Here is a 27293-nt window from a genome sequence, read left to right as displayed (position 1 = left end):
ACCAAAAAAATAGCTTAGGAAGAGTTGTCCCCCTGTTTCTGCGTTTTCTGTCTCTCTCTCTCTCTCTCTTTCTCTCGTCTGACCTCTTTGCCCAATGGATCCCTACAAGGTAATCTTCTTCTTCTTTCTCTCTGTTATCTTTTTCCTTTGGGTTTTTAAAATGGTCCTTTCGTTTGTTGCTTTTTTTCGGATCCATCCTGGTTCAATTTGGTATTCATTCTCGGTTTATCTTATCGGATTTCCTATCTATTTGAATTAAAATTTTCGATTCTTTGAGTTGTTAGCTCCTAAGTGTAGTTTGAATAGTGGTTCTTGAGCTTGTTTTGTTCTTCAATTTTCTCTCTTGCGGGTAATCGAAGAAAAGAAAATGAATGAAATTGGAGATAAAAGATATTCATTTTCTGTTCAGTGGTTTTATGTGGATGAATAAGGACATATATATATATATATATATAGAGAGAGATAGATAGATGGTTTTTGGAGCAACCAAGTATAGCTTTGTTGTCTCAGAAAACAATTTGATTGATTTATTTTATATTGCTGCTTTATCGTCTTGTATATACATAGATATATGGATTTTGGAGCAACCAAGTAGAGCTTTGTTGTCTCAGAAACCAATTTGATTAATTGATTTTATATTGCTGCTTTATCGTCTTGTTTTTGTTTGTTTATATGTTTCAGTATCGCCCTTCAAGTGCTTTCAATTCCCCCTACTGGACTACGAATTCTGGTGCTCCAATATGGAACAACAACTCATCATTGACTGTTGGACCTAGAGGTATTATTGAAATTTATTAATTTGTTTGTTCTATTGAGCGATGTAAAACGTTCTGAAAATCTGGTGGAAATTGTAAAACATGTTGAATCTTTTGCGAAGGTCATATTGAAGCTCTTTCTCTTTATCATATTTCTTATGCGTGTAGATTCCAGAAACATGTAATAATTTGAGCTTATGTTCTTCTATTTAACAGGTCCAATTCTTCTTGAGGATTATCATCTGGTGGAAAAACTTGCGAATTTTGACCGAGAACGGATCCCAGAACGTGTTGTTCATGCTAGGGGAGCAAGTGCAAAGGGGTTCTTTGAGGTCACCCATGATATTTCTCACCTTACATGTGCTGATTTCCTTAGGGCTCCTGGAGTCCAGACACCTGTCATTGTCCGTTTCTCCACTGTTATCCATGAGCGTGGCAGCCCTGAAACACTGAGAGACCCTCGAGGATTTGCAGTGAAGTTTTACACCAGAGAGGTGAGAAATTAATGCTATTTTTAATTGATGTTTTAAATGACTAAATATATAATAGAATTTAGCTATGGTGTTATTTATTTCGTTATTTCGTTATGCACTGCCCCTGAATATGGTAGGGTATATGTGGTGGCAGTTAAGAGGGGCTTGTTGTAAAAGCTTTATGGCATATGTAATACTTTTCATAAGATTGCAATTCCAATGTACTTTGTCAACTAGCGGTGTTCATTGCTCTCTTAAGTAATTCATTTCAATGAATAAGGTGGCAACAGTGCTGTATGGCATTGGTAATCTACAAGAAAACAATTTGCTGAGTGTCTGTCCCTAATTTCTTTTTATAACCATGATAACTGTGGTAATTTTTTCATAAGAAAAGTAAAATTCTCACAAACTATGGTTACTTTCATGGTATTTATAACTACTTTCATGGTATATATAACTTTTATTTTCATATTTATATACCTGAATTTAATCTCAATCTATTATGTTTGGTAGGATGTAAACTTTCAAGATTTAAGTTCCTTGTTTAATTATGGCCTTTTCTGTATACACAGGGTAATTTCGATCTTGTTGGAAACAATTTCCCTGTCTTTTTCATCCGTGATGGAATGAAATTCCCAGACATGGTCCATGCTCTCAAACCTAACCCTAAGTCGCACATCCAGGAGAATTGGAGGATCGTTGACTTCTTCTCCCACCATCCAGAAAGTCTGCACATGTTCACTTTCCTATTTGATGATTTGGGTGTTCCACAAGATTATAGGCACATGGAAGGCTCTGGTGTTAACACCTATACTCTGATCAACAAGGCTGGGAAGGCACACTATGTCAAGTTTCATTGGAAACCTACTTGCGGAGTTAAGTGTTTGTTAGAAGATGAGGCTATCAAGGTTGGAGGAGCTAATCACAGCCATGCCACCCAGGATCTCTATGACTCAATTGCTGCTGGAAACTATCCCGAGTGGAAGCTTTTCATCCAGACAATTGATCCTGATTATGAAGACAGATTTGACTTTGACCCACTTGATGTAACAAAGACCTGGCCTGAGGACATCTTACCCCTGCAGCCAGTTGGCCGCTTAGTTCTGAATAAGAACATTGATAACTTCTTTGCAGAGAATGAACAACTTGCATTTTGCCCAGCCATTGTGGTTCCTGGTGTCTATTATTCAGATGATAAGTTGCTCCAGACTCGTATCTTCTCCTATTCTGATACTCAGAGGCACCGTCTTGGACCAAACTATCTTCAGCTCCCAGCTAATGCTCCCAAGTGTGCTCATCACAATAATCACCATGAGGGTTTCATGAATTTTATGCACAGGGACGAGGAGGTATGGAGCTCCTTTTTTTTTTTGAATTTTTTCTTTCCTCATAAAAAGCTGGTTCCAGATCTTCCACTCCATCTTTGCCTGTGAAATACACTCGTTCTGATGAGATGCTATGTGCTTGTTAGGTCAATTACTTCCCTTCCAGGTATGATCCTGTCCGTCATGCTGAACAGCACCCAATTCCTTCTGCCATCTTCAATGGAAAGCGTGAAAAGGTTGGATTTCACCAATTGCTTAAGTTTAATGTTTGTATTGGATTTGACATAAGTTGCATTACGATCAAAAAATTGATTTGCTCATTGAGTGCTTGATTCATAATTCATCGATTTGTCTTTGGCATGAATGTTACTTTGGTTTTAAGTTTTTTGTTTGAATGCAGTGCATTATTGAGAAGGAGAACAACTTTAAGCAACCTGGAGAGAGATACCGCTCTTGGGCACCAGACAGGTATTTCTTTGCTGTCTTAAAAGGAAATTTGTCTTTAATGTCATATTTGTGAATCGACTTTAAAATTGGTTCTCTTGCATATTACTTGATGATATTCAGGCAAGAGCGATTCATTCGCCGATGGATTGATGCCTTGTCTGACCCACGAGTCACCCATGAGATCCGCAGCATCTGGATCTCATACTGGTCTCAGGTCAGTTTCCTCTTGACACTTTTACTGATTGTGAAAGATAAAAAAAAGTTAAATAAGCAATGTTGTTTGAATTAGCGACACTCTTCTAACAATTTACTCTTTGCTCCAATTGGTAAATATAGGCCGATAAATCTCTTGGTCAGAAGCTAGCATCTCGTCTGAATGTGAGGCCAAGCATATGAAGGTTGATTGAATAAGAGATGTTTTGGGTTTCAAAGAGCGTGCGGGGAAGTCAGTGAAGCAGAGGATAAGGGCCCTGTGGGGACGACATATAATATATATTAAACGTAATCTTTAGATTACTGTTTTATATGAAATACTAAAAGTTGCATGTATTGTGACTCTTGACCTGGTACTTTGATTCTAATAATAAATGTGGGTAAATGTACGTGTTTGGCAAACCATGCTGAATATTCATTTGCTGGTTGCTTGTCTAGTACTAGTAGAATATATCTTTTCAATATTATTATCATGTTACATGGGTTCTTTTGCAAGCGTGGCATGATTTGGGGATTGAACTTGTTCTACCCCCTGTTTCACTGGAATATAGGACGATTGAATTATCTCCTTTGCAATTCCTGACGTTCCTGGTTTGGTTTTTGAGGATGGTTCTTTTTTTCTTCTCTAGTATTCTTCAATGGTTATTAGTTATTGTATTCGACAAACTACAGTCGTCCGAACCACAAAGCAAGTGATCAACTCACTGCCACAAGATGAAAAACACGTTTTGAAGCTTTCCCATGGAGTCAAAGCAAGCAGAAAGAACTTATAATTTTAGGTATATCTTGATTCTAATTAAGATAAAAGATCAAGTTGAGCCAATTCATTATCTTTCCAAAAAAAAAAAAAAGTGTTCTTACTGTGAAATTTTGGACAGCATGGAGGCAATGTTCCGAGTCTCCACTGCTCCAGCATTGGTGGACACCACACTCCAAACACAAGGTCTGCTGGTAAAGACCACACCAAATGTAATTTCAACTCATCTGCATTGCAGGGTCCGTTATCGTAATCAACTTCAACTCATCTGCAATGCAGGGTCCTTTTTCGTAATCAACACAAATTCAATACGTAAGATACAAGTAAAGGACGAAATCTTAACTAATAATCTGATTTTTCCATAAGAAGAAACTATTATTAAATTTCTGGTGGGGTTGAGGTGAGATAAGTAAGAGAAGATTTGAGTTTTCGTGCCAGCGTCTTGATGGTAAAAAATATAGAAATCCAATTAACAAATTATTACAATATTCATACCAGGTTGTGCCGCATTATATATAACGTTATAATTATTTCCTTTATTTAATGCATGTGGTGGTCATCTTGATCTGGACTCTGATTCTATAGTTTGTTGGATGGGCTCTGTAAAACTGTTTGATTGTTCAAATCAAAGCTAGAACCTGGAGGGATCCGATTAATAATTGACAACCAAGGAAATCTTAGATTTCGTCCTGAAAATGGAATTAAATGGATGGATAACATATGATATAATATCCTTTCAAAGTTAGAATATATGGTTCAATTTTGATACTATGGAATGGTAGTATATAATTTGTATTGGTGTTGGGGGGCTCATTTACATAAATGGAAAGAGAGAGTTTTGTTGCATATAATATAATCAGCCAATTTATTATAGGGAACCACCTCATTTTAATATAATTAATCAGCGATATCGGTTGTAAATATAGAATTATTCTTGTTTTAATGATATTCATTCAATATATAAAGATAACAATTAATTTTTAATTAGTTTGATTTTTTTCATTCTTTTTTTACCCCCGCAAGTTGCAATGACTGATAAGTACGGAACAATTACACCATACATTATTGATAGCAATTGCTCACATAAAGATATTTAATTTAATTATACATAATTAAATATATTTAATAGGTGATTTTTGTTTCATTACTTGTTTAGATATTAAGGAGCTACGTACTCTCTCAGTTGGTAAAGCAATAATTTTTCCCTTTTTTTTTTTTTTTTTTTGGTTGGCAAATAAAAAAAGGGATTCCGGAGCTCCTCCGAACAGACACATGATCTCAGCTGCTTATTACCCTTAACAAGCAATTTATGTAAACTTTCACCAAAACAAGTTGGGAATGCAACTTGGCATGACATGGCAGGGGCGTTTTGGTAAAGTTCAAAAGAATGCAAATTGTTTCGACTACTTACAAAAGCGTGGCCCCTACTTTTCGTATGAATACGAATGCCATACGTAACACGAAAGTGCAGTCCATTCCAATCTTCAATGAGACAAATATTTTTTAAATAACCTGAATTTTTGAGGTTATAAAGTCTTTTCCTTTTTGAAAGTACATAAGTTGATTTGGTAAAGTTTAGTTTTTTTTTTTTTTTTTTTTTTTTTGGGGGGGGGGGGGTTTGCTGAGAAAAATTGAATTGGTAAAGGCTTTTGTTTTTTGTCAACCATGAATATTCTTTTAATTATATTAAATTAATATGATGTGCGTTTGTGGGCCAAGCCCACATAATAATTAGAAATCTTGTAGGGCAAAGCAATGAGGTAGAGCTGGGCACAGATAGAATAGAAGCAAAGGATATATGTCCGTGTCTTTTCTAAAGATGCTGAAAGGCAATCCCGTTATTCCAAAGACTGAAATAGTGATGAGGAAATGGAATATTTATAGACAAATTAAAAATAAAAGAAAAAAGAGACACACCTTTACTTTGTACTTGAAGATTGTTATGCCCTTTTTCAATGGTATCTTTGTTCAGTTTGTGTGCCTGAGTACGATGGGTTTTTTTTTTTTTTTTTTTTTTTTTCCCTTCATTTATATATATGTGTATATGTTTTTTCAAGATAAACAATGTACTAAATTCAAGACTTTATTTCTTTATGTATAAAAATAAAGACTGAAACATGTGATGACAAGTGTCGACTATGTATTGCAGACATGTGGGGGTGGAGATTCGAGTAGATTCACATATGAAGAGTTTAACCCCTGTGCTAATATTTTAAAGGGCAAATGAGTTTAAAAAATAAAGCTCGGATGAACTTGTCAGCTTTAATTGTTAATAAAATAGAATCGAATATTGCAACATCATAAAGGCAGTGTCATATGCATGAATTAAAAGGATTGAGCGCGTGCTTTTATTCTCCTTTCTTATATTTATGAGATTTTTACATATTTCCACCCCATAAACTAATTTATAGTGTAAAATGAGGGGTAGACGGTAATCCTCTTACATCCGCGCACACGGTGAGACAGTGGATTGGAAAAACTCTTTTTCTTTTAAAATAGAAATTATTATAATCCATAAAATTGGAGATAAAAAACTAATCTATAGTTATTAACTTTATGTATGTATTCCTTTGCTCTGAACTAACTTTATCTATATGTATTAAATATATATATATATATATATATATGTAAATATGTTCTTTTGCTCTGCATATATTATATATAATTTTTTTTTTGGTAAGTAAATATATAATAATATTAAAAAATGATTTTTTTTGTTTTTTTGTTTTTTTTTAAAAACCAACATGAAAAAGGGAGAGAAGTTGATAAGTGGACATAATTAGTTTAAAACAATTACAAACTCGCACCTTGTTTAAATTGTTACAGCGAAAGATTCTTACTTTCACGGTAAAATAAAATTAAAACATAAAGACAGCAAGAGAGAGGAAGAGAGAGAGAGAGCCGTGTGAGAATAGAAAATGTGTTAAAGGGTGGCTATGTGCCACGCACAAAACCAGTTCATGAATTATTAAAGTGTTAACCCACTTTTGAAGAAAATCCTGATTCCAAACCGATTCCCCAGTCTTACTTAGAATTTAATAACACCAATCCAACCATAACATCAGCAACTCAAGATACAATTATATTATTTATTTAACAATATTACAATGGAAAAGCGTCTCTTTCTCTATCTGTCTGAGCTCATACTCTTAACAAAGCAAAAACTGGTGGTTGACTTCGCGGCGAGAACAACAACGCTCAAGAGCCAAGAGGGGGTTATATGACCTTATGGAGTGTGGGCTAGTGGGGTCCATCTCTGGCATTTAGAATCTTGTCTACCACAATACCCTTTGATTGGGAATCATAAAGGAGTCTAAAGAGATAGGCCAAGAAATTGCCAGCTTTGGGATCAGAGGAAGGACACGGTTTCTTTGTTGCTCTTATGACCTCGCTCCTTCTTGTTGATGTTTCTGGTTTCTCAGACCGCCTTGTTTTTTGTTATTTCAGGATTCACAACAAAAAAAATAAATAAAAAGATAAAAAGAATACACACCCCCTATAAATAATACACAGTACCCATTTGGGTATCTTCAAGAATCTTCACCAAGTTATTCTTATTATTACCAAATAAGTAAGTTAAGTTATTGTTATGCCCTTTTTATTAAATTTATTGATTTCTGCTTACATTTGTTTTCTCTTGTTTTTGGGTCTTACAAATGGTTGCTCTTGTTGTATGATTTCAAGCTTCTATTTTTATCATCTCGTCCAAAATGTTTTTAAGAAAATTGACTTCCTTTGGGTGTAAACTAGAGTAATGAATGTAGTTGAGAAAGGCCCTGACTTCTTTTTTTTTTTTTTTTTTTTGGTGTTTCTTCCTTTGGAAGAATCAGTGGGGAAGTGGGTTTATATTAAATTATTTTATTTTTCTTTTTCTTACTCCCCTTTTGTTTTTGTATGATGGATTTGTCATAACTTTGAAGGATGTGGGGATTCTCCAATGAGATTCTATTCTTTTGCCGTCAGTGCTTTGTTGATTTGATTCGTTTAATGGTTTCTGTTTCGTTCACTCATATTAGATTTATGATAGTAAAAGAGATGCTTAATCTTCATATTATATGTACAATTCCTCTTTGTTTCATCGTTAAGCTTTTGATTTAGTCGAAGTTTTCTTTTTGTTATTTATCTAATGATTCTCTGAAAATGTTTCGGCAACTGCTTCTTTGAGCGGTTCTAATACAAGGATCTTCTTGCCGATTTTTGGCAGGTTTGGAGACTTGAGAGTGGAATTGTTCCTCGAACTCATTCCATTGAATAATCAGCTCAATCCAGATCAGCTGTGGAACAAGATAGTTCTTTGATTAGTGGGCAGAATCTGATAGTGGGACTTTGCCTTAAGGGTCATCATGGATGATAGTGTTCTATCACCGGCCCTGGTGCTTGGAGCTCCATCTGATACTGCTATGGATTTGGACTTCATGGATGAACTGTTCCTGGAAGGATGCTGGTTGGAAACAACGGATGGATCTGGGTTCCTAAATCAGAGTCCTCCTGGTTCTAATGCCCTCTTTGACCCCTTATTTGTTTGGCCTTCTTCGGAGACTAACAGTGAGTTGGGCACAAACCCATCCAAAAGGAGCAATCAAGACGAGAGACACAAAGCATCGTTCAATGAACCTGTGGAGAGGGGTCCTTTGGCTACTGAGTCTTCTCCACAGACTATGATTGATGTTGCAGGTTGTTCTGATGGATTGGAAGATCAAACATTCCAAGTTTGTGAACCGGGAAGAAGGTGGTGGATTGGACCCAAGGCAAGTCCAGGTCCTGCTTCTTCAGTGGTGGAGAGATTAGTCGGGGCACTTGCTCTCATCAAAGATGTCATTAAAGACAAAAATTCCCTTGTACAAATATGGGTACCTGTACATAGAGAAGGTAGACATGTACTGACTACTAATAATCTACCTTGCGCCGTCTATCCTAGCTGTCACAAGCTTGCCAGGTACCGGGACATTTCTGTGAATTACGAGTTCTCAGCTGAGGAAGATTCTGAGGAGTTGGTAATGGGATTGCCCGGTCGGGTTTTCTCACGGAAGGTTCCTGAGTGGACTCCTGATGTTCGGTTCTTCAGAAACGAAGAGTACCCGCGAGTTAGTCATGCTCAACAGAATGATGTATGTGGAACTCTTGCCCTTCCCATATTTGAAAAGGGCAGTAGAAATTGCTTAGGTGTTGTGGAGGTTGTCTTGACAACTCAGAAGATTAAGTACCGTTCTGAGCTTGAAAGTGTTTGCGAGGCACTCGAGGTCTGTTTTTCTTGGCTCAAGTTAAAGACTTTGTTCTCTCTGTCTGCGTTCTGTTTTTCCCTTTGATTTTCTCTGTCATTTATGTTAGCGAGCGGGTGTTATAGATTCTAATGAGCTATGAAATACTTTTGATTTTCTTATGAGCATCAGCAAAAATACCACCACGTTTACTTGACTAATTTTAATAGTCCCTTATTCTTTCCTGATCGATGACCCATAAATAAATAACTCTTACTTTGTTGTAAGGGTGATTTTGACTTTCTTTAAAAGCTTAAAATCCCAGACTTGTTGCCTCGAGGACCCAAAATAGAACGCTTGATTTTCAAAATGATTTAAGGTTTCGAAAAAATATGTGGGTATATGATTTTAGTTGGTTAGCATAAAGGGATCAATAACAACTATTGGAGATTTAAATCTGTTGCTTATCTATTTTACTAGCTTTTATTTATTATTTTGTAATTAAAATCATTTCTGATTCTGAAATTTTAACTTTCTTTCTTCTTATTGTTCTTCCTTTTTCTGTACACTTATCATAGATGCTTTGCAGTTTCTTTACAAGCATATATTTTGAAAGAGTCTTAAGATTTTATTATTTTTGTCTTTTATGCTGTTTGGGTTTTTTATTTTTTATGTTACAAAAAGGTTTTTAGTTCAAGTCCATTAAGGGATCTTTACCTGTCAAAGGTAAACTTGCTAACCATATGCCAGATATGGAAGTACTATAAGTAAGATTTCAATTTATCTTTCTAATGAGGGCTAATTTGCAGGCTGTTGATCTAAGGAGTTCAGAAATTTTAAACAGGAATGTAAAGGTAACTGATTTAAAATGAAAAGTAATATATTAAATTTTTCTATGCTCCATTTGAGGGTTAAAAGCAAGTACATTTTACCAGGTAAGAAACATGTACTGCCAAGCTTCATTACCTGAGATTCAAGAGGTCTTAAGATCTGCTTGTGAGACACATAGGTTGCCTTTAGCACAAACTTGGGTTCCATGCATCCAGCAAGCCAAGGATGGCAGCCGACACTCTGATGATAACTACACTTGGTGTGTTTCAACTGTGGATCATGCTTGCCATGTGGCAGATCTGCATTTCAGGGCTTTTCATGAGGCTTGCTCTGAGCATCACTTATTAAAAGGTCAAGGCATTGTTGGGGAAGCATTCATGACTAATAAACCATGCTTCTCAGATGACATAGCTTCCATTTCAAAGACCAAGTATCCTCTCTCTCACCATGCCAGGATGTTTGGATTGCGTTCTGCTGTTGCAATACGACTTAGGAGCATCCATGCCGATGTAGCTGACTTTGTCTTGGAGTTGTTCTTGCCTGTGGATTGCACGGATCCTGAAGAACAGAAGAAGATGCTAACTTCATTGTCCTTGATCATACAACAATTCTGCCGGAGCTTACGGGTCATTACAGATGAGGAATTGGAGGAGGAAAGTGAATTTCCAGTCAGTGAAGTTACAGTGCCTTCCAATTCCAGACCTGGGACGACTGCCTCTCTCACAGAGGTCCGGCAGGGTGGTACTGCTATCTCATTATTCCCAAAGGAAAAACCAATGGAAGATTCAGGTGAAAAGCTATCAAAGTTAGGGCAACTACAAAAAGACTCAAACAATAAAACTGTTGAGTATGCTGGAGATTGTTATACTATTGGTGAAGGTAGCTGCTCAAGTTTGGGTGTGGGAAAAACAAGTGAGAAAAGACGTACCAAGGCAGAGAAAACTATCACCTTACAAGTGCTTCGACAATATTTTGCTGGTAGCCTAAAAGATGCTGCAAAGAGTATTGGAGGTAAATTATTTTTGTTTCCCATATGATGTTTTGGTTCTGGGTAATTCTGAGGATTCCCGTGCTCCATATATATGTATATATGATATATTTTCGTTTATGTATAGAAAAGGAGTTCATAAGCCGCAATTATGTATAAGATATAAGCATTATGTTAAACAATCTGCAGTAAAGTTTCTACATATTGATGTTCTCTTTTGCAATTTTAGTTTGTTCCACTACTTTGAAACGGATATGCCGACAACATGGGATTAAGCGCTGGCCTTCTCGAAAGATTAAGAAGGTTGGTCACTCCTTACAAAAACTCCAACTTGTGATAGACTCAGTCCAAGGTGCATCAGGTGCTTTCCAAATTGATTCCTTCTACACAAACTTCCCAGAGCTAGCCTCTCCAAATTTATCAGGGAGCGACCCATTTTCAACATCAAAGCGTGATCATCCAAAGCCAACAAACATGCAACCTGAAGGTGGCATGTTTAGCTCCCAAGCCACTGCATCAAAATCTTCCTCTTCATGCAGTCAGAGTTCCAGTTCAAGCCAGAGCTGTTCCAGCAGATCACAGCAACAGCCTCGCATGTCAAATGTTGCTGGTAACGAGGATCTGATGGTCGGGGAAAACTTTGGAGATGGTATGCTAAAGAGGGTCAGAAGTGAAGCAGAGCTGCATGCCTCTACTGTAGATGTCAGTAAGCCATTGCAAAGATCTCGGAGCCATAAATCACTGAGTGACCACCACCAGAAGGAGAATGTTCCCACCTTACCTAGAGATAACAGCAGGGGATCACAAGTAGTAGGAGATTTTCAAAGGGTAAAGGTAACGTATGGAGACGAGAAAACACGTTTTCGGATGCATAACAGCTGGGGAGTTAAAGAATTAGTGCAAGAAATTTCAAGGAGATTCGATATAGAAGACATGGATCAATTTGATATAAAGTACTTGGATGATGACTCTGAGTGGGTGTTATTAACATGTGATGCTGATCTTGAGGAGTGCATTGAGATTTACCGATCTTCTTCTGAAAGCAACACTATTAAGCTGTCTCTCCATGTCTCGCGTCATCACTTGAGAGGCCCTTCATGATTCCAAGACACTGTTTTTACGTATCAATGGCTTCACGGAGAAACAGCTTTGTAAACTAGAAATTGTTCCCAAAAGTGGAAGAGACACTATGCTGGTTGGATGCTGTCGAAGACGAGAAGAACAGAGAAAGAAAGAAACAAACAAAAAAAGTATCCTGGTCTCACTTAGTCAACATCAAGATGGTTAAAAAAATAAATAAATAAATAAAAAAGAGTGGAAATGTGAGAATTTTCAGGATTTTTAACAAAGTTTTTTTTTTTTTTTCCTTTTGACAAGACTTTTAGCAAAGGTCTATTTTTGGACCTTTTCTTCTTCCCTGTTAGGTTGTACCATAAGTAGTAGCCTGTCAATGCTTCAAGTTGTATATTAGAAAGGAATAGGGGCTAGAGGACAATGGGTAGGAATAAATGATTGTTTTATTCAAAATAAAATAAAGTGGACCCATCTGTTGTTGTTGTTGTTGTTGTTGTTGTTGTCGTCCTCCTCCTCCTCTTTGTTTTTTTTTTTTTTCTTTTTGTTGTGAAAGGACCCGCCCTTTTGTTGTGGCATGAGTCGAGATTGTTCCGCATACGTTACGTAGAATCCAATTTTCATATTAGTCTCCTAAATACTCTCTTATCATACGTCATGCAGTTTTAAATGCATTTTATGGTAAACTATTGCCGTTGCTGATATCACGATTGCGTTTCGTTTTCAGCGGAAAAAGCTGTGAATTTTGTCTAGACAGATTTGGTTCATGCACAAAGTGGAATCATGAGCTGGATGGGTCGGGCTGGGCCCGCGACTTTGCATTATGTTCGCATTATATAAGCCCAAGTTCAGCTCCGCCTAAATCGAGGCCCAGACTGTTTAATATGTACAAAAGGCCAGTATGAAGATGCCATCAAAAGTCGTCTTCTTTTTTTTTTTTTTTTTTTTTTTTGTTTGAACAATTCATTCCATTTTTTTTTAATTATTATTATTATTATTATTTTGCAGAAATTTGAAGTGGATTCAGTTCCAAAGAAGAAGCATGGAATGTAGGCGTTACATCAAATAAATCAACTATGCATCTGAAAAGGAGCCGGGGACGAGATTCATCTCATCAAATTGTGAAATTTTTTTTTTTTTTTTTAATTTTCTTCCTTGTTGATTTCTTTTCATCGCCCGTAGAATATTATATAATTTACAAGTTGAGCTAACTTAATATTCTATGCCTTTTGTCATACAAAAAGTCTCCGTGGAAAATCTCAACCCTACAAAAAGAAAAGATTCTTGTGATATGATAAATAAATCAGGCGTCTTAGAGTTGTGATGAAGCAGATTGCCGACTTTCTTGCGGTTCGATAACATATCTTGAAGGTGGACCAAACATGCTCAGTACTACCTGTTAGCAAGAAAAGAGAATGCAAAATGTCATCCAACTTAACTGCAGGATTTGGATACTTCTCTTTTTCGTAGTTCAACAGTACAGCCGTATAGGGAAAACTTACCGGTAAAAATACAAGACCATGCAAGAAACCAAGAAGAACCAAAGCTAGGTACATTTGAAAGTAATACACCTGCAGCAAAACATAATTAGGGAGAGAAAAGTATAGACATTAACAAGTAGAACTCTGCATAAACTGAACACAGAGAGAGAGAGAGAGAGAGAGAGAGAGAGAGAGTTGAGGGAGTCAATACCACAAAAACTTCCGTTCTTGAGAAGCAAAGAACGATCACACCAACTAGCTTCGTTAGAGTTATACCACTGTTAAATCAAGTCAAAGCAGATAAGCTTTCATTGAGAATAAAGATCTTAAGCAAAGATGACCGAGTTGGAGCAAGAAACAAGGGAGTATATATATACCTAAAGACAGAGGCTCCCATCGTACCCAAAGCCTCCTTAGTACGTTGTTCTTTATCTCCACTGCTCACCTGTTCCACAAGATATTCTCAACAACACATATTAGCATGGACCTGATTTCATAATATATAATAAGCGACATATGTTTTCGTTCATACTGACCGAGAAAGCGTGTGTTATATGCACACAAAACTCAACAGCAATGCCCACTGACATAACAAGGTTTACAACAGAGATTGCATTCAATTGGATTTCAAGAATTGCCATCACGCCCTGCATTTTGTAATAAATATTTCACAAAAAAATTACAATAATAAGCTAATTTGTTTACAGATTGAGAAACATAATTTTTTTAGATAACAACAACCAAGAGGAAGGCAAAAACAAAAAAATATTACCATGAGATCCACAACAATCATCGCCAAAACCAGTAAAATAATTGCTGAGCTCCATAAACTACAACCAATATGAAAAATAAGATAATAATAATGCAACAAAATAAGTTCCATATCACGTCAACTACTGTCTTTCCTCATATTCTATTTTCTAAAGGAGCCTTATCTAAACCCAACGCTTAAAAATATGTCACACTGACCTGCATGTGATAATTAGACAAACAACAAATACTGCTCCTGTTAAATCATCATAAAGATCCAATCAGTGGCTTCAAGGATAAAGATGATTGTAGAATCCAAATTTTATAAAAATAAAATAGAGCTGAGCTACAGAAAGGTAATAATTAGCTAAATTCTCCCAAAAGGAAATATGAGGATAAAACACAGCAAGGCAAGATCCAATTAGAAAAGTCATAGGCATGATAATCAAGACCACAAATTACTGAACTTATAAAAAATACTCAGAAATGTTGTCTAAGATAAATGCTTAAGTAGTCCACTTAATAATGCTAACTTGAGTTCTTGGGTTTTGAAATTACTAACCAATAGCTATAGAAAGGTTGATCAATGCTGTCTTCCAAATATCAAGATATTGCTCAAAAAACATATAAAATACCGAATATGGGAATACTTCGATCTGCACCAAAAAATAAATAATCAGTTTCATAGACAAAAATGACTAACACAGCTTAGAAGAAGTATAAGAGGTATCATGTTTCCGTCACTGAATAAATAGAGTGATAAGACTGTTTCTCCCACTCTAAGTAGGAAAACTTAATCTTTAATAAACCTCAAAGCAATATCACTATTATTCAGTCAGCAAGTAGCATTAAAATAGTACCTTTAACGAATTAGAAACCCTTGAACTGAACTCTCGTGCAGCCCTCATTGAATTCACATATTCAATCTAAAATGAATTATCATCAGAGTCAAGCTCTCTTTGATAAAAATTACATAAGAGTCAAAATACAACACAGCAATCCTAAATTCAAAGACCCTTCAAACCTGCTTGTTCAAAGGTGTATGATATGTTCGAAACGATGATGCTTGAATAACACCAGTTTCATAGCCTGATGACCAGAGAAATAATAAACAAATTATGGATTTCAAAACCATGTTATACTAATTAATATGGGAAAGCATGAATCCCTGAAAACAGCAAAAATATTGATGCAATTTTTCGTCCTACACAGTAAAATTGGAAGTTAATCATGCCCATCCTACAAACCTTTCAGTTGCACACTGCTAGTGTAAGCTCCATGACCACCTTTTGCACAGTCAGCAGAGGGTAGAGCATCAAGGAACCATGGAAGTTTATCCTTGAATTGTGAGGTAGATGGACGATCACTAGGAAGATCTGAATGGCGAAAGCACTGGACAATCCAGAATAATAATGAGATTGATGCACAAACACATAAACACCCACAAAGCATCCAGGCTGGGGATTTCTTAATTACCGTGGTACAATCTTTGCAGACTCCACCCAAGCTACAAGGACCACCATTGGAAGAACAGCAAGGAGGCTGGATTTGAAAAACTAATTTACTTTAGAATGCAAGAGGTTCCGAAAAGAATAAAAGAATTGAACTTTTTTATTCTTAAAAGTAACTATAGTGATGTATTGTGGAAAAAAAACCAAACGTGATGTATGGCTAAGCAAGATATCAGATGTAAAAAGATGTCCAATTAGACTCTTCAAAATTGGTGTAGTTTCCTACTTACAGAACATGCTGAACTAAACAGAACCATTTAGAATGATTCAAATGATATAAAACATGATTTTACTATATTGGTATTAAAACTACTTTAGGAATGAATGACACAGGATCTATTGATTGCCAATAATGCTTTTTTCTTGACCTGATCATTAGGGGGGCAATAACTCCCATTTGTAAACTTCCGACAGCAACCAAATGCTTCTGGGGATATCCACACAAGAAAATCATCAAGCCATGAAGCAGCTGGCTTAGCAATGTAACTTGATTCTGGAGTTAGTGATGCTCTAGCAATCTATAGCAAGAAGAGAGAGAATTAAAGTAATTAAGAAGGTTAATTATCGATCAGATTTGATAAGCAGTAAGCAGGGAAAGCATCTAATCGAGCAAAGGAAGATGGTTTTACCTCATTCAAAAGAGAGTCTGAATTGCATTTGCTAATTGAGCACAACTGGTTTGTATGTATTGACTCTGAGCTGAGAGTAGAGAAAATTCATCATGAGGAAATCTTCAATTTAGAAGTAAACAGAATCTGCATATTCTAACTTTTTCCATTTCATAATAAGACAGGGTTCACATACTTTGTTAAAGATACACAAGATGAACATATTGTTAATATTATAATAATTTTGGCCAAAAAAAAAATGTGAATGTTTCCTTGCTAACAGCACCAACCTCATTAGGTTTTTAGCATATGACTTGTCCTAAAAGAGAAATATGAGGAACCTATTGACAACATCAAGCAAGAGTAAAGAGCAAGTATTAATATTAGTTCAATACCTATAATTATAGTTCTTCACAACAAAGTATAGTGGGGGTCCAATTCTGAGATATTCTGAAACATTATTGAAATACCCCTGCAAAAAGAAAAGAATAAAAAAGAAAGCAACATCATAACACTGAAAATCTTTGACAACATCAATGTCCTATTCAATGAGTTCCCATTTGAGTTAGACCTGAAGGTAAGAATCTTGGGGAAGAACAATCTTCTGTTCCAAACCAGGTTCAATCCTGGTGCATAATGCCTATGTTCAAAAAAATCAGAAGTCAAACTAAAGAAAGGGCAAGAAGGCGAAAATGATACTTCTACAGAAAAAAAGATTGAAACAAATTCAGCATAGCTTACTATGCTAGCCAATGTAAAAGCGACAAAGATAGAAATGACAACTATCTTTACTCCCCAGATGCTGAGAATAGGTGCATGGATCTCCTGAAAATGCAAAATTAGAATCAACATGATTCAAAATTTAGTCGAGGGAGAAAACACCACAAAAAGGTTCACACCAGGGAAGAAATAATGACATAAATAAGATTGGCTACTAAACTAGACAAAATAGTTATAATTTGTAGTCCTCAGTATAAAACTTAAATTAAGGTCCACAAGCAAGACTGGCTAAATAAGATAGGAGTACCATATTCTGAGATGGAATGATATTGATGCAAGGGCTCCATTATCTATTAAGATTGCAGAACTGAACATGTGCAGAATTACATACACCAACCAAGTACAAGTAGCCATTTAAGAAAATTTGCAGCACAATGCATTGTGCATATATTCTTTATGTTTTTGTTTTTAATTTATTCTGCGGTACACCCTGCATACCCCAGGAAGGAAGGTTTGATAGATAAATTCTGGATACATTATCGGTAGCTAATAAACAATTTGCCACTCAATATTCCACCATGTGAGTCAAGACATGAGTAGAATGGTATGATCAACATATGGGAATGATACTGAAACTTAATCTAAAAACTAAGGATCTTAAGATCTTCTACAACTATGAAAGATAATTGAGTATGATGTTATCCTGAATCATATAGCTTGTCAATATCAACCTCTACAACATATATGATTGGCAATATCAGTATTATCAAAAACTTGGTAGATCACCTTCATATATCTTGCCAACAAACCAGATCTTCTCTGACCAACGCCTACATTTCCAAATGACATTATTTCTTGAATCAGATAAGATGTTAATAACAAGAAACAAACATGCAGATGAAAGCTATAATGATACCTCTATCAGATTTGGCATAAGATGAAACTTTCAAACATGGAAAACAATCAACCCGCTTATCCTCAGATCGTAAGAAGTCAAATACTATCAAAGCAACAAAAGCAGTAACTTGCAGGAGGAAGTCCAAAAAAACAGCAAGTGCTGCAAAAGAATATCAAAATCAAGTTGAATAATATGCCTGACACAAATACTTTGCCAATAATAAAAGTACAAGAACTATGTCAGAAGTATTAAAGTTGCAAATAAAAATTTCTGACCTGCAAACATGGAAAACACTCGACATGCTGGCATAGGAATAAAACTTCCCACTGCAAATGCTAGGACTTCGGATAGACTAGCTAATGTTATGGATGGTCCAACTTCCACAAGTGCATTGCTTATTCTCCCTTCTAAAGGCAACTCCATTGGTTGCCTTTTAACAGCATGCACCAGGATGCACATATTATCCACCCCAACCTGATATGAAGATAGATTTCAGATACTGTCTACGGGTTCACAAATCATATCAGTAAAAAAAATATTAAGACAGAAATTCTGCCTACCAGCCAAGACCAAAATATTATATATGCATATAATATCCTTTATTTTATCTAAGTGGATGCCATCTGAATCCCGAAGAAAGGATTCCTTAATTTCTCTGATTTTAATTCAATAGTTCTTTTGGGTAACTAGGAAAGAATGTTTGAAATAAGTCCATCAATAAGGAACCAAATTATTAGATGAAATAAGAAGCCGTATTCACAATAGTGTTGATTGAATGACATTTCTTAAATGAAGAGTACCACTTCATCTACAGTACAACGCAAGGAAAGATGTATATATATCAGACATAAAATATAAAAGATACAAAAGGAGGGAACTTACAGCTAGAACAAGAAAAGGTATAACTTCCATAATGATAAGAGTAGATTTTACTCCAATAGCACTGAAAAATCCAACTGACCCAACAACAGAGAGCATGACAAGCACAACTCCAGAGAGACCAAGCAATACCTTGAATCCAACCATCAGATGATTTTAATAATCAAAAGTATAATGCATTGCTCCAATATAGATTGCACACAATCTAATAAGACAAATTAAAAGTTTTGCAGTCCTAGACAAGAAGAATAATATACCTTAGATGAGATGTAAAAGGAGGATAAAGAAGGTGTATCACCCAAAGTAAGAGATATGTAGGCAAACATCACTAGATAGCTTATCTGCAACGAAGGGAGATCAAAGATAAATAATGAATTACAAAGCGTTCACTTGATCGATAATATCCCATATTTACCGATAATGGAATGAAGATTTTCACTACTTGTGAATTAGGAAATGTTATTTCAACTCATACACAAGTACACAAATGCACACGCACTAAAAACACATAGATTGGCGAACACAACAAATACATGAACAAATAAACCAGAAGCAAAACTCACCAATATAGTAATGGCATCTGCAGTGCTTTCTCTTTTTAATTCTTCTTCAATTGAACTTTCTGATGAGAAGGAAAGTGTTAAATTTTTAGATTGCACCATTTCCATCAACTCATCCTATAGTAGACAAGAGAACAAGGGAATGAGATTAAGAGCAAGCTTAAGTAAAGATATAAAACAATGACAAAAAATTAGTAGAGGAGCATGTAACTTCATGTAAACCAAGCACACAAATTCTGCTCATTTGTAGTATCCCAAAATGTCAAAACAACAAGAAAAGACACTTTTCTATGAAATTGCACAGACCAACAACATCTGGACAGGCAAAATGAACCCAAGCATGAGACAACCACTAAACAATAGCAACATGTCTAAAAGGATCAGAAGAAAAGCTAACTGCAATTACAGTGATATATATAGTAGAAAAAGTCACAATAAAATTTAAAATCAAACTAAAACTAATTTGCGGCTTAAGAGTTAAGCATAGCACAGTAAAAAGCTTGCAAACAATAAATAATTACAGAAATGAGACTATCACTGCTATAAGAAAGGAACAGAAGAATGAACCTTTGCTAGCTGGATAAAAGCTTTTTCCCAAGCCACTGCCTTTTTAGTTTCATTCCCTTCTTTATCAACAGCATTTGTTACGGGATAAGTTATTATAAATGCTGTTGCCTGTCTTAGGAATATCATATATGAGGTTCGTTGTACATTTTGATTAATCCATCCAATATAACGCAGAGGCAAATAAGGGACAGAAATATTACCTCAGAAAAGTTGTTACCCGAGAAACCTCCTAATGCAGTGCTGGGATCAAGAGGGGCTTTAAATGCACTCATACATTTGTCAGCAGAGGAATATTGCTTCAATAATACACAACACAAAAAGATGTCAATGGGTGACCTTGTCAAGAAACAAGAATAGTTCTTAGGAAAATGGAGAATTGTATTAATAAAGATATGTATCGTGCTTGTTAAAGAGACATTGTTCTTCCAAAAAGCTTGAGCTTTTAGCATTTAATTATCAATTGTACAATTGCAAGATGATTGTTACATGTTGAGAAGAAAGTCACAAATGGAATAACCGTGTGTACAAACTTTGGGAAAAATGTCCAGAAACATTAGAAACCGTCCAGTGCAGATTAGAACAATATACCTCAAAGCAATAGTTAAGATGTTCAACTCCACCATAATCGTCATAGTTGTCAGGATCCATTTTGAAATACTGCTTCCATGGAGATAAGTACCCCAAAAAAAAACAATAATAAAATAAAAATAAAAATAAAAACATAAAAACAAAAACAACACATAAATATACAGCTAGATACATGCCTAACAATTAGAAAAGGCATAGAACAATCAAATAGTGACTCATAAAATGCTAAAAGGAAGATTAGCATAGCCACATAACTAAAATGCACCTAAAGTGCATGTTACAGTCATGTTTACTCGTATAAACACCATGAGAAAGATTGTGTTTTTTTTTTTTTTTTTTTTTCCCCCCCTAATAAGATCATTACGCAAGAGTTCTACCTGTAACACACTTTGAGTGGCACAGTCTTGGTCCAGTGGCTTCATGCAAATATCAGCAAGAGATATTGTTGTACCGGAATAATTAGCATGAATTTCATCAACCTGTCAAAGATGAGTAATAATGACTACCAGTGTTTTTAATTAAGAAAAATGATGAAACAAATGATTAGAACTGTGCAAAGTCCTCTGCAAATAGATTATCTTTCCATACTGCTGACAACTAATATACTAGACAGACCAAATACCTTCTTTTGTATCTCAAATAGTAATTTGATGTTGTTCTCCGTCACAATACTTGGTGATTTTCCATGAGATTGATCGGGAATTGTTGCTAATACAAGCTGGGGAATGATAGATTACATAAGTATCACTTGAATTTAAAATAATATTAAAATAGCAGTACAACTGCTGAAACACCATTTTGCAGATATAGTAGGATAAATAGGCACATCGTGATCAGTAAAGTAATTGTGTCCTAAAAATATATAATCGGTAAATAATATTGATCTCGCAATTTTACATGTTTGGCAACCTTCCAACTCTACTAACATTTAATGATTTAACACATTTATCGAACAGTTATTTAAGGAGACAGATAATACAAAAAAAAAGATTATGCACTGCAGAACCTGTTCAATTCTGTAAAATGGGGCTAGGCGGCTATCAAAAAATTGCTTCTCTTCTGCTGCTTTGCTCCCAGGACCCACCCATAGCTGAAACAATGTATACAGTAATTTGAACAAAGATGCTATCTAATGTTCTACTGAATCCTGCTCAAATAAATGGTACTACCGCCAAGTGCTTCTGTTAGAAGGTGCAATCCACTACCTTTATTTTGCATAATCCATTATTCACAATAACAAAATACAACTGAAGAAAAACTATATATATGTCAAATCTAACCTTCTCTGGTCGTGTCTCCACCTTGAAACGGATTAGACCCAAACAAAGTACAAAAACAATCACTAAGGATGAACATAACACAGTAACTGGATGCCTAGCAACCCATGTTCCATATCTCCTGAAGATAATATGTAAAAAGAAGTCAAAAATCATTCTGTCTTGACTGATGTGTCAATCATTCTGCCTAAACTATTGACGTAGGCAGTGACCTGTAAAAATTTGACATGTATCCTTGAACAAATGAAAGTCGCACGCCATTTCGGGTATGGGGGGCATCTTCTAGCATCTAATTATAAGACTCAGACAAATGAAATTATTTTTTGTCAGTAAAAGAAAAATAGACTGCTAAAATTATCTATAGTGTATCTGTCTAAAAATTGAATACAAATCCTTAATTGCTGCCCAAAGAAAAATATTATTAAAAACAATACTCTGCCAGACTAGTTAAATATAGGGACACACCTGCATTGAAGGATTCTCTTCCTTTTGCTGTGCAACAGATTGAAGTTCACCACCCTCCATCACATTCCATAATGGTTTTGTTCTAGAAGCTGGGTTCTTTTTCCGATTCAAATGAAACAAACGCCATCCCAAAAATATAGAAACCAATATAATGTATAGGATAGCCACAGCCAAGTCAATGCATTTAGCCTACAGTAATCAAATGACAAAATCATATAAGAAAAGCACCCATGGTGAAATTGACACTACCAACCAGAACTTAAAAGTAATTTCACCCAATATGAAAATAATGACCACACGATTCCCCACCTTAAGGGAGCCAATTCTCACTGAGCAAGAACCTGCGTTTTGAGAAGTAGGAGGAACTGCATTTGAACACACTGGAGACAAAGGGCAATCACCACAGGAACAGCCCAGTGAAATATCACCACATGAGTAAGTAGATACATTCATAGGTCTCATTCCAGAAGACTCATCGATACTTGACCCAAATTTGATGGCATATGGTGAACCCGGAGCATTAGGCAGCGCTCGTCTGCCTATAAAAGCAAACCAATCTGGCAAAAATCACAGTTTAAGCACAAGAAGTTATACAGAAGAATTTTTTTTTTTTGAAAATCACATGCAAGAACTCAGAAGTACAGAGTATATGATTGAATTGCAGCTAAAAAATGTAAATATATAAACCAAAAATAGATGTCATTTCAATCCCAACTCAAGTCTCTTGTTATAAATGATTTACTTCTTCTGTACTCATCCCCAAACTCTTAGGTTTGTAAACATTGATATACGGTAATGTATCCACCACTCTTTTGTTTTACTGTTGGTAACTCTCCAGCTGAATAGTATGTGAACATTGACATGCATAGAGGGGGGAAATATTTCAGAAGGAACTGTACTACCTTTAAAATTTTGAGCACCAGCACCGATAAATTCTAGAGCTCGAGAATTCATGGTACCAAACTTTACATCCTTGCAGGAGTCGTATAACCCTTCACCAAAATTGTCAGTTACATAAAAATCAATGCCATCCACGGTCAAATTGTTATTAACCTGAAAAAAAGAATCAGCTTATTTGTATACAATCTGTATTCTTCTACAAACATATGTAATATCCACAGCTTTTTATTCAAAAGAAATCCTAATGATAAAAGAGAGGTAAACACTATAGAAATTCCAAATGTGCATCGAACCAAAAAAGAGAGACAAATTATTCCTAAAATTTTCAAATTATCCTTATTTTCAAGAATAAAAGGTAATAGTATTTGTATAAAATTTCTTATATTATATCAATACCAAATAATCTCAAAATTTTAAAAAATTGAATCTCCTAATTACTTTTGTCATTTTCCTATTTTCCAATAATTATGAGCTATCAGTCTTCGCTTCTCTATGCATACATTTTCAAACCCAAACTAATAAAATAAAAGGCTTCAAACATCAAATAAATTCTGATTCTAAACTTGTTATGATAATAATCCAATAAATAGTTAAGTAGGGATTTCAGACCTTAGAAACAGAAGTCACATTGATAAATAAACTCTGATTTGGCGAGCACGTAAGCTCACAGAATAAATTCAAAAAGTTTCTCAAGCATGCTGGACAACCTACTAGAAAAGGAATCGCCTGCAAAACAGTAAACGAATTAAGAAAATAAGCATAAAAAATACCATATCAGGGATAAGAGATTAGAATTATCATCGATGAGCTAGTTCATATATATAGGGATTATGGTCCACCATCACATACATACCAATGACCTGAAAAGAGAATGAACAGCAAACTTATCCAAACTGATGGTTGATTCACTGGTATGATCAAATGTGCAACTGGTGGTTAAAAAGGAATGCAGGGACTAGAGGTACTGGTGGGAAAATTTAGTCGTCGCTATAACAAACATTAGGCTAGTTGTTGAAAAAACATACAATAGACCAAGAAAGCTTCCTCTGCTTAAACAAGTTTGTCAGACATTTATAACATTCTTTTCTTTTGAAATGATATAAACCTTACGAATGGTACTCAATCACATAAACCACCATTAGATGCATGGGTCAGCAAGAATATAAAGTTCAGATGTCCTAGAAAGTCTTACTTGCTGGACTTGTGTGCGTAATGTCTCGAACTGAGCTTCTGTACAACAAACATTGCCAGTAATCGTTGGACATAAACTTTGGATCTTTGCTGAGAGCAAATCATCAGGCTGTATACAGAAAATACAGGGTAAATAAAAGCAAGTTACGATTGTAGTTACTCTAATTCATAATCACATCATTCAATTTATTAAATGCACAATAAAAAATGAGCAGAGACAATTTTGCATGTTCAACTATACAAAAGTTGAAACAGATTCATACAAAAATATACAACTCTGTCTCCGTTTCTCTCTCTCTCTCTCTCTCTCTCTCTCTCTCTCTATATATATATATATATATATATCCACCAAGAAAAAAAAGAAAAAAAAAATTGTAGTTTGATTGATCATAACTTTGCAGTTAATACTGAACTGAAATGACACTTTCCAACGCTTACCTTCACAGATGGGGAACCATGAGGACAGTTCAATACTTTTCCATCAGCGCGTTTTCCGCAAATGTCATACATCGCACAATATCCTTCAGCATGGCTTTCTCTACGCAACGACCAGAAAAAATAATAATAAACATTTAACATCTACTAAAAATAAATATCGACAAAAACAAAAACAAAAAAAAAAATATCAAAGGAAGCCCCACCCTTCTACGTTATTAGGTGTCAAAAGAAACCTAACATCAGACCGCTCAGCATGTACTAAGCAAACAATAAATAACACCTGCGCATTTTATAAATCATCCAATTCAGTAAATCACAGAATTCAAATATGCGACAACTGTATGAAAGTAAAGCAGATAATAAAGAAAGAATCAAACAAATTCTAAAGAGCAGAAACTAAACAAAATTTTAAGTCTTTTTTTTTTTTTTCATCTCTTTTTCTGAAAGCAAAACGTAGTAAATATTTATTTTGTAATTAAAAAAAAAAAAAAAAAAAAAAAAAAAAGAGAGAGAGAGAGAGAGAGAGAGAGAGAGAATCGGAATGAATAAAGAACAGAATGAAGTCGGCCACAATTTAAACAAATTCTATTAAAAAAAAAAAACTAAGAAAGTTGAAAACGGAGAAATTTACAATTTTAAGAAACAAGATTTTTTTTTTCTCTCTTTCAAATACAAGACTAAAACATCAAACAACGAAAAAGTCCGACATTTTTTTTTTTCCTTTTTCGTTTCCTAGGAACGCAAAATGAATAACCATTTCTTTCTCCACGACTAAAGAAACAAAAAAAAAAAAAAAAAAGGATCCAGATGAAAGAAAGAACGATAACAGAGAGAGAGGTAGAAGAAGAATAATAGAGAAAAAAAAAAGTCCGATAAAGAGAAAGTGAAAGATTAAAGAAACACAAACCAAATATACAATCGGTTTTTTTGTTTTTTTTGGGTAATCAAATATCAATCGGTTAGAAAATAAGGAAGAGATTGAATGACCATTTTTTCCCCAAAAAAAGAAAAAGAAATGGCGATTCAAGTTAGAATAAAGAAACGGAGGGTAACTCAGACCTGGAAAAGGCTTAGACGAAGCCTCATAGTGGATGGCTGAGAGGTCCACTGCGAGAGCAGAGCTACCACGATCTATGTGTGAAGACTCTCTCCAGAAAGAATGACGGGATATGAGCAGAAAGAGAGAGAGAGTGAGAGTGAAGCGGAAAGTTAGCCGTTGAGGAGTTTGTTTGTATAAAGTGTGTTAAAAAGAGTCAAAACTGTATTTATAGTTTTAGTTACTGGAGGAGAGACTTTTAGCCAAAACTTCCACGCTGGGAAATTCACGCTCTCCAAGAGCATTTAAATCGGAGAAAGAGAGCAACAAAAATATTTACGTATTTTACATTAAAAATACCCCTTGCTTTCGGCTAGTTTGTCGGATGCTCTATTATTCATTGTTGTTATTATTATTATTAATTTAATTTTCCACAACCTTTAACATGGTTCGTAAGCATGAGGGCTATTTTGGTAAACTCAACAAGTGGTACTCTTGCAGTTATTTCGGTCTTTCTTTTTTTTTTTTTGATAAACGTTGCAGTTATTTCGGTCAATTATTACCAAAACAGAAATTACAGATAGGGGACCTTATTGTGAAGTGTGAACTGATTCAGGCTTCGTAAATGGAAGTGGAATTTGGCAATATTCCACTAAGGAAAAACGAGTGGTTTGGAAATGTGATATCGAAATGCCAAATCTGGATCCGTTTGGAGCTTGAAATTGAGTGAAGTTGGTAAATGAAATGACCAAACACCGTGTCGCCAGATTGACATAAATATTTTACCCACAACAAGCTAATTTACAAAATCTTGTAGACAATTTTACTTTTTTCTTATTTTAATATAAATGTTTTCAACCACTTTGATTATTATGAAAATGAACAGGACAAAGGCTGACTTCTCAGTGATGGAACAACTAAACATTTTAATTACAATTTAAAAATTAAGATTACGATTTTTATTATTAAACAACAAAAGCTTGAAAGTTGAAGATATTTTAAATTTCTCTAAAATTTTAAAATTAAAAAACAACCATTAAACCGTCGTATTCCTCTCCTTATCAGATTAATTAGGTGTTATATTATTATGAAAAAGATCAATGACATTGACCAAATTAGTTTGAAAGTGGTCATGAAAACTGAATTTTTTAAGTTTATTTTAAATTACAATCTTCAAAATTAACTCACATGAGCATGATTGACGAGTGAAAGATAGTGAGGAAGGCATAAATAACTCACACCTACCCCATTGAACAAGTAGTGTCCGGCACCAGACTGATGGCTAATTAAAGATGGATGGCTTGGTGCCTTTACTGCACATTTAACACAAAGGATGTCTTCATTTCCCCTTGTTTGCATCAAAACT

The 27293-nt window shown here is 35.1% G+C and overlaps 3 protein-coding genes across 4 annotated transcripts; 2 read left to right on the top strand and 1 right to left on the bottom strand.

Moving 5' to 3' along the window:
• On the top strand, nucleotides 1–3408 carry LOC107419839 (catalase isozyme 1). The gene is given in 9 exon segments (NM_001323871.1): nucleotides 1–109; nucleotides 682–778; nucleotides 972–1249; nucleotides 1801–2577; nucleotides 2700–2789; nucleotides 2954–3021; nucleotides 3121–3214; nucleotides 3337–3395; nucleotides 3398–3408. Coding segments are annotated over 8 exon segments (1478 nt in total). The 5' UTR covers nucleotides 1–94; the 3' UTR covers nucleotides 3398–3408.
• Nucleotides 3409–6934: 3526 nt separating this feature from the next.
• Nucleotides 6935–12544, top strand: LOC107419823 (protein NLP4). 2 transcript variants are annotated; one of them, XM_016028636.4, is made up of 5 exons: nucleotides 6935–7541; nucleotides 8175–9210; nucleotides 9978–10022; nucleotides 10104–11010; nucleotides 11217–12544. In XM_016028636.4, the coding sequence occupies exons 2-5, from the start codon at nucleotides 8314–8316 to the stop codon at nucleotides 12086–12088; spliced, it is 2721 nt and encodes a 906-aa protein (XP_015884122.1). In that variant the 5' UTR covers nucleotides 6935–7541; nucleotides 8175–8313; the 3' UTR covers nucleotides 12089–12544. The 2 variants fall into 2 exon arrangements, with proteins under 2 accessions (XP_015884122.1, XP_015884123.1); XM_016028637.4 differs by lacking the exon at nucleotides 6935–7541 and adding an exon at nucleotides 7594–7960.
• A 439-nt stretch (nucleotides 12545–12983) lies between these two features.
• Nucleotides 12984–26212, bottom strand: LOC107419822 (uncharacterized). Its single transcript, XM_016028634.4, has 39 exons — nucleotides 25951–26212; nucleotides 25095–25171; nucleotides 24892–24991; nucleotides 24455–24562; nucleotides 23872–23988; nucleotides 23265–23415; nucleotides 22672–22919; nucleotides 22363–22551; nucleotides 22110–22186; nucleotides 21901–22018; nucleotides 21627–21710; nucleotides 21243–21338; nucleotides 20998–21099; nucleotides 20621–20689; nucleotides 20233–20328; nucleotides 20033–20140; nucleotides 19469–19582; nucleotides 19163–19246; nucleotides 18909–19037; nucleotides 18302–18500; nucleotides 18045–18185; nucleotides 17915–17958; nucleotides 17150–17233; nucleotides 16980–17048; nucleotides 16804–16880; nucleotides 16430–16499; nucleotides 16169–16318; nucleotides 15766–15831; nucleotides 15537–15681; nucleotides 15314–15378; nucleotides 15150–15215; nucleotides 14852–14945; nucleotides 14509–14545; nucleotides 14312–14369; nucleotides 14076–14186; nucleotides 13917–13984; nucleotides 13751–13817; nucleotides 13561–13629; nucleotides 12984–13454 (listed from the first exon to the last, which is right to left on the bottom strand). The coding sequence occupies exons 1-39, from the start codon at nucleotides 25975–25977 to the stop codon at nucleotides 13371–13373; spliced, it is 3858 nt and encodes a 1285-aa protein (XP_015884120.1). The 5' UTR covers nucleotides 25978–26212; the 3' UTR covers nucleotides 12984–13370.
• Nucleotides 26213–27293: the final 1081 nt, after the last annotated feature.

Source organism: Ziziphus jujuba, chromosome 5, assembly GCF_031755915.1.
Source record: "Ziziphus jujuba cultivar Dongzao chromosome 5, ASM3175591v1".
Classification (NCBI taxonomy): Eukaryota; Viridiplantae; Streptophyta; class Magnoliopsida; order Rosales; family Rhamnaceae; genus Ziziphus; species Ziziphus jujuba.
This window is presented reverse-complemented; position numbering and strand designations above follow the sequence as displayed.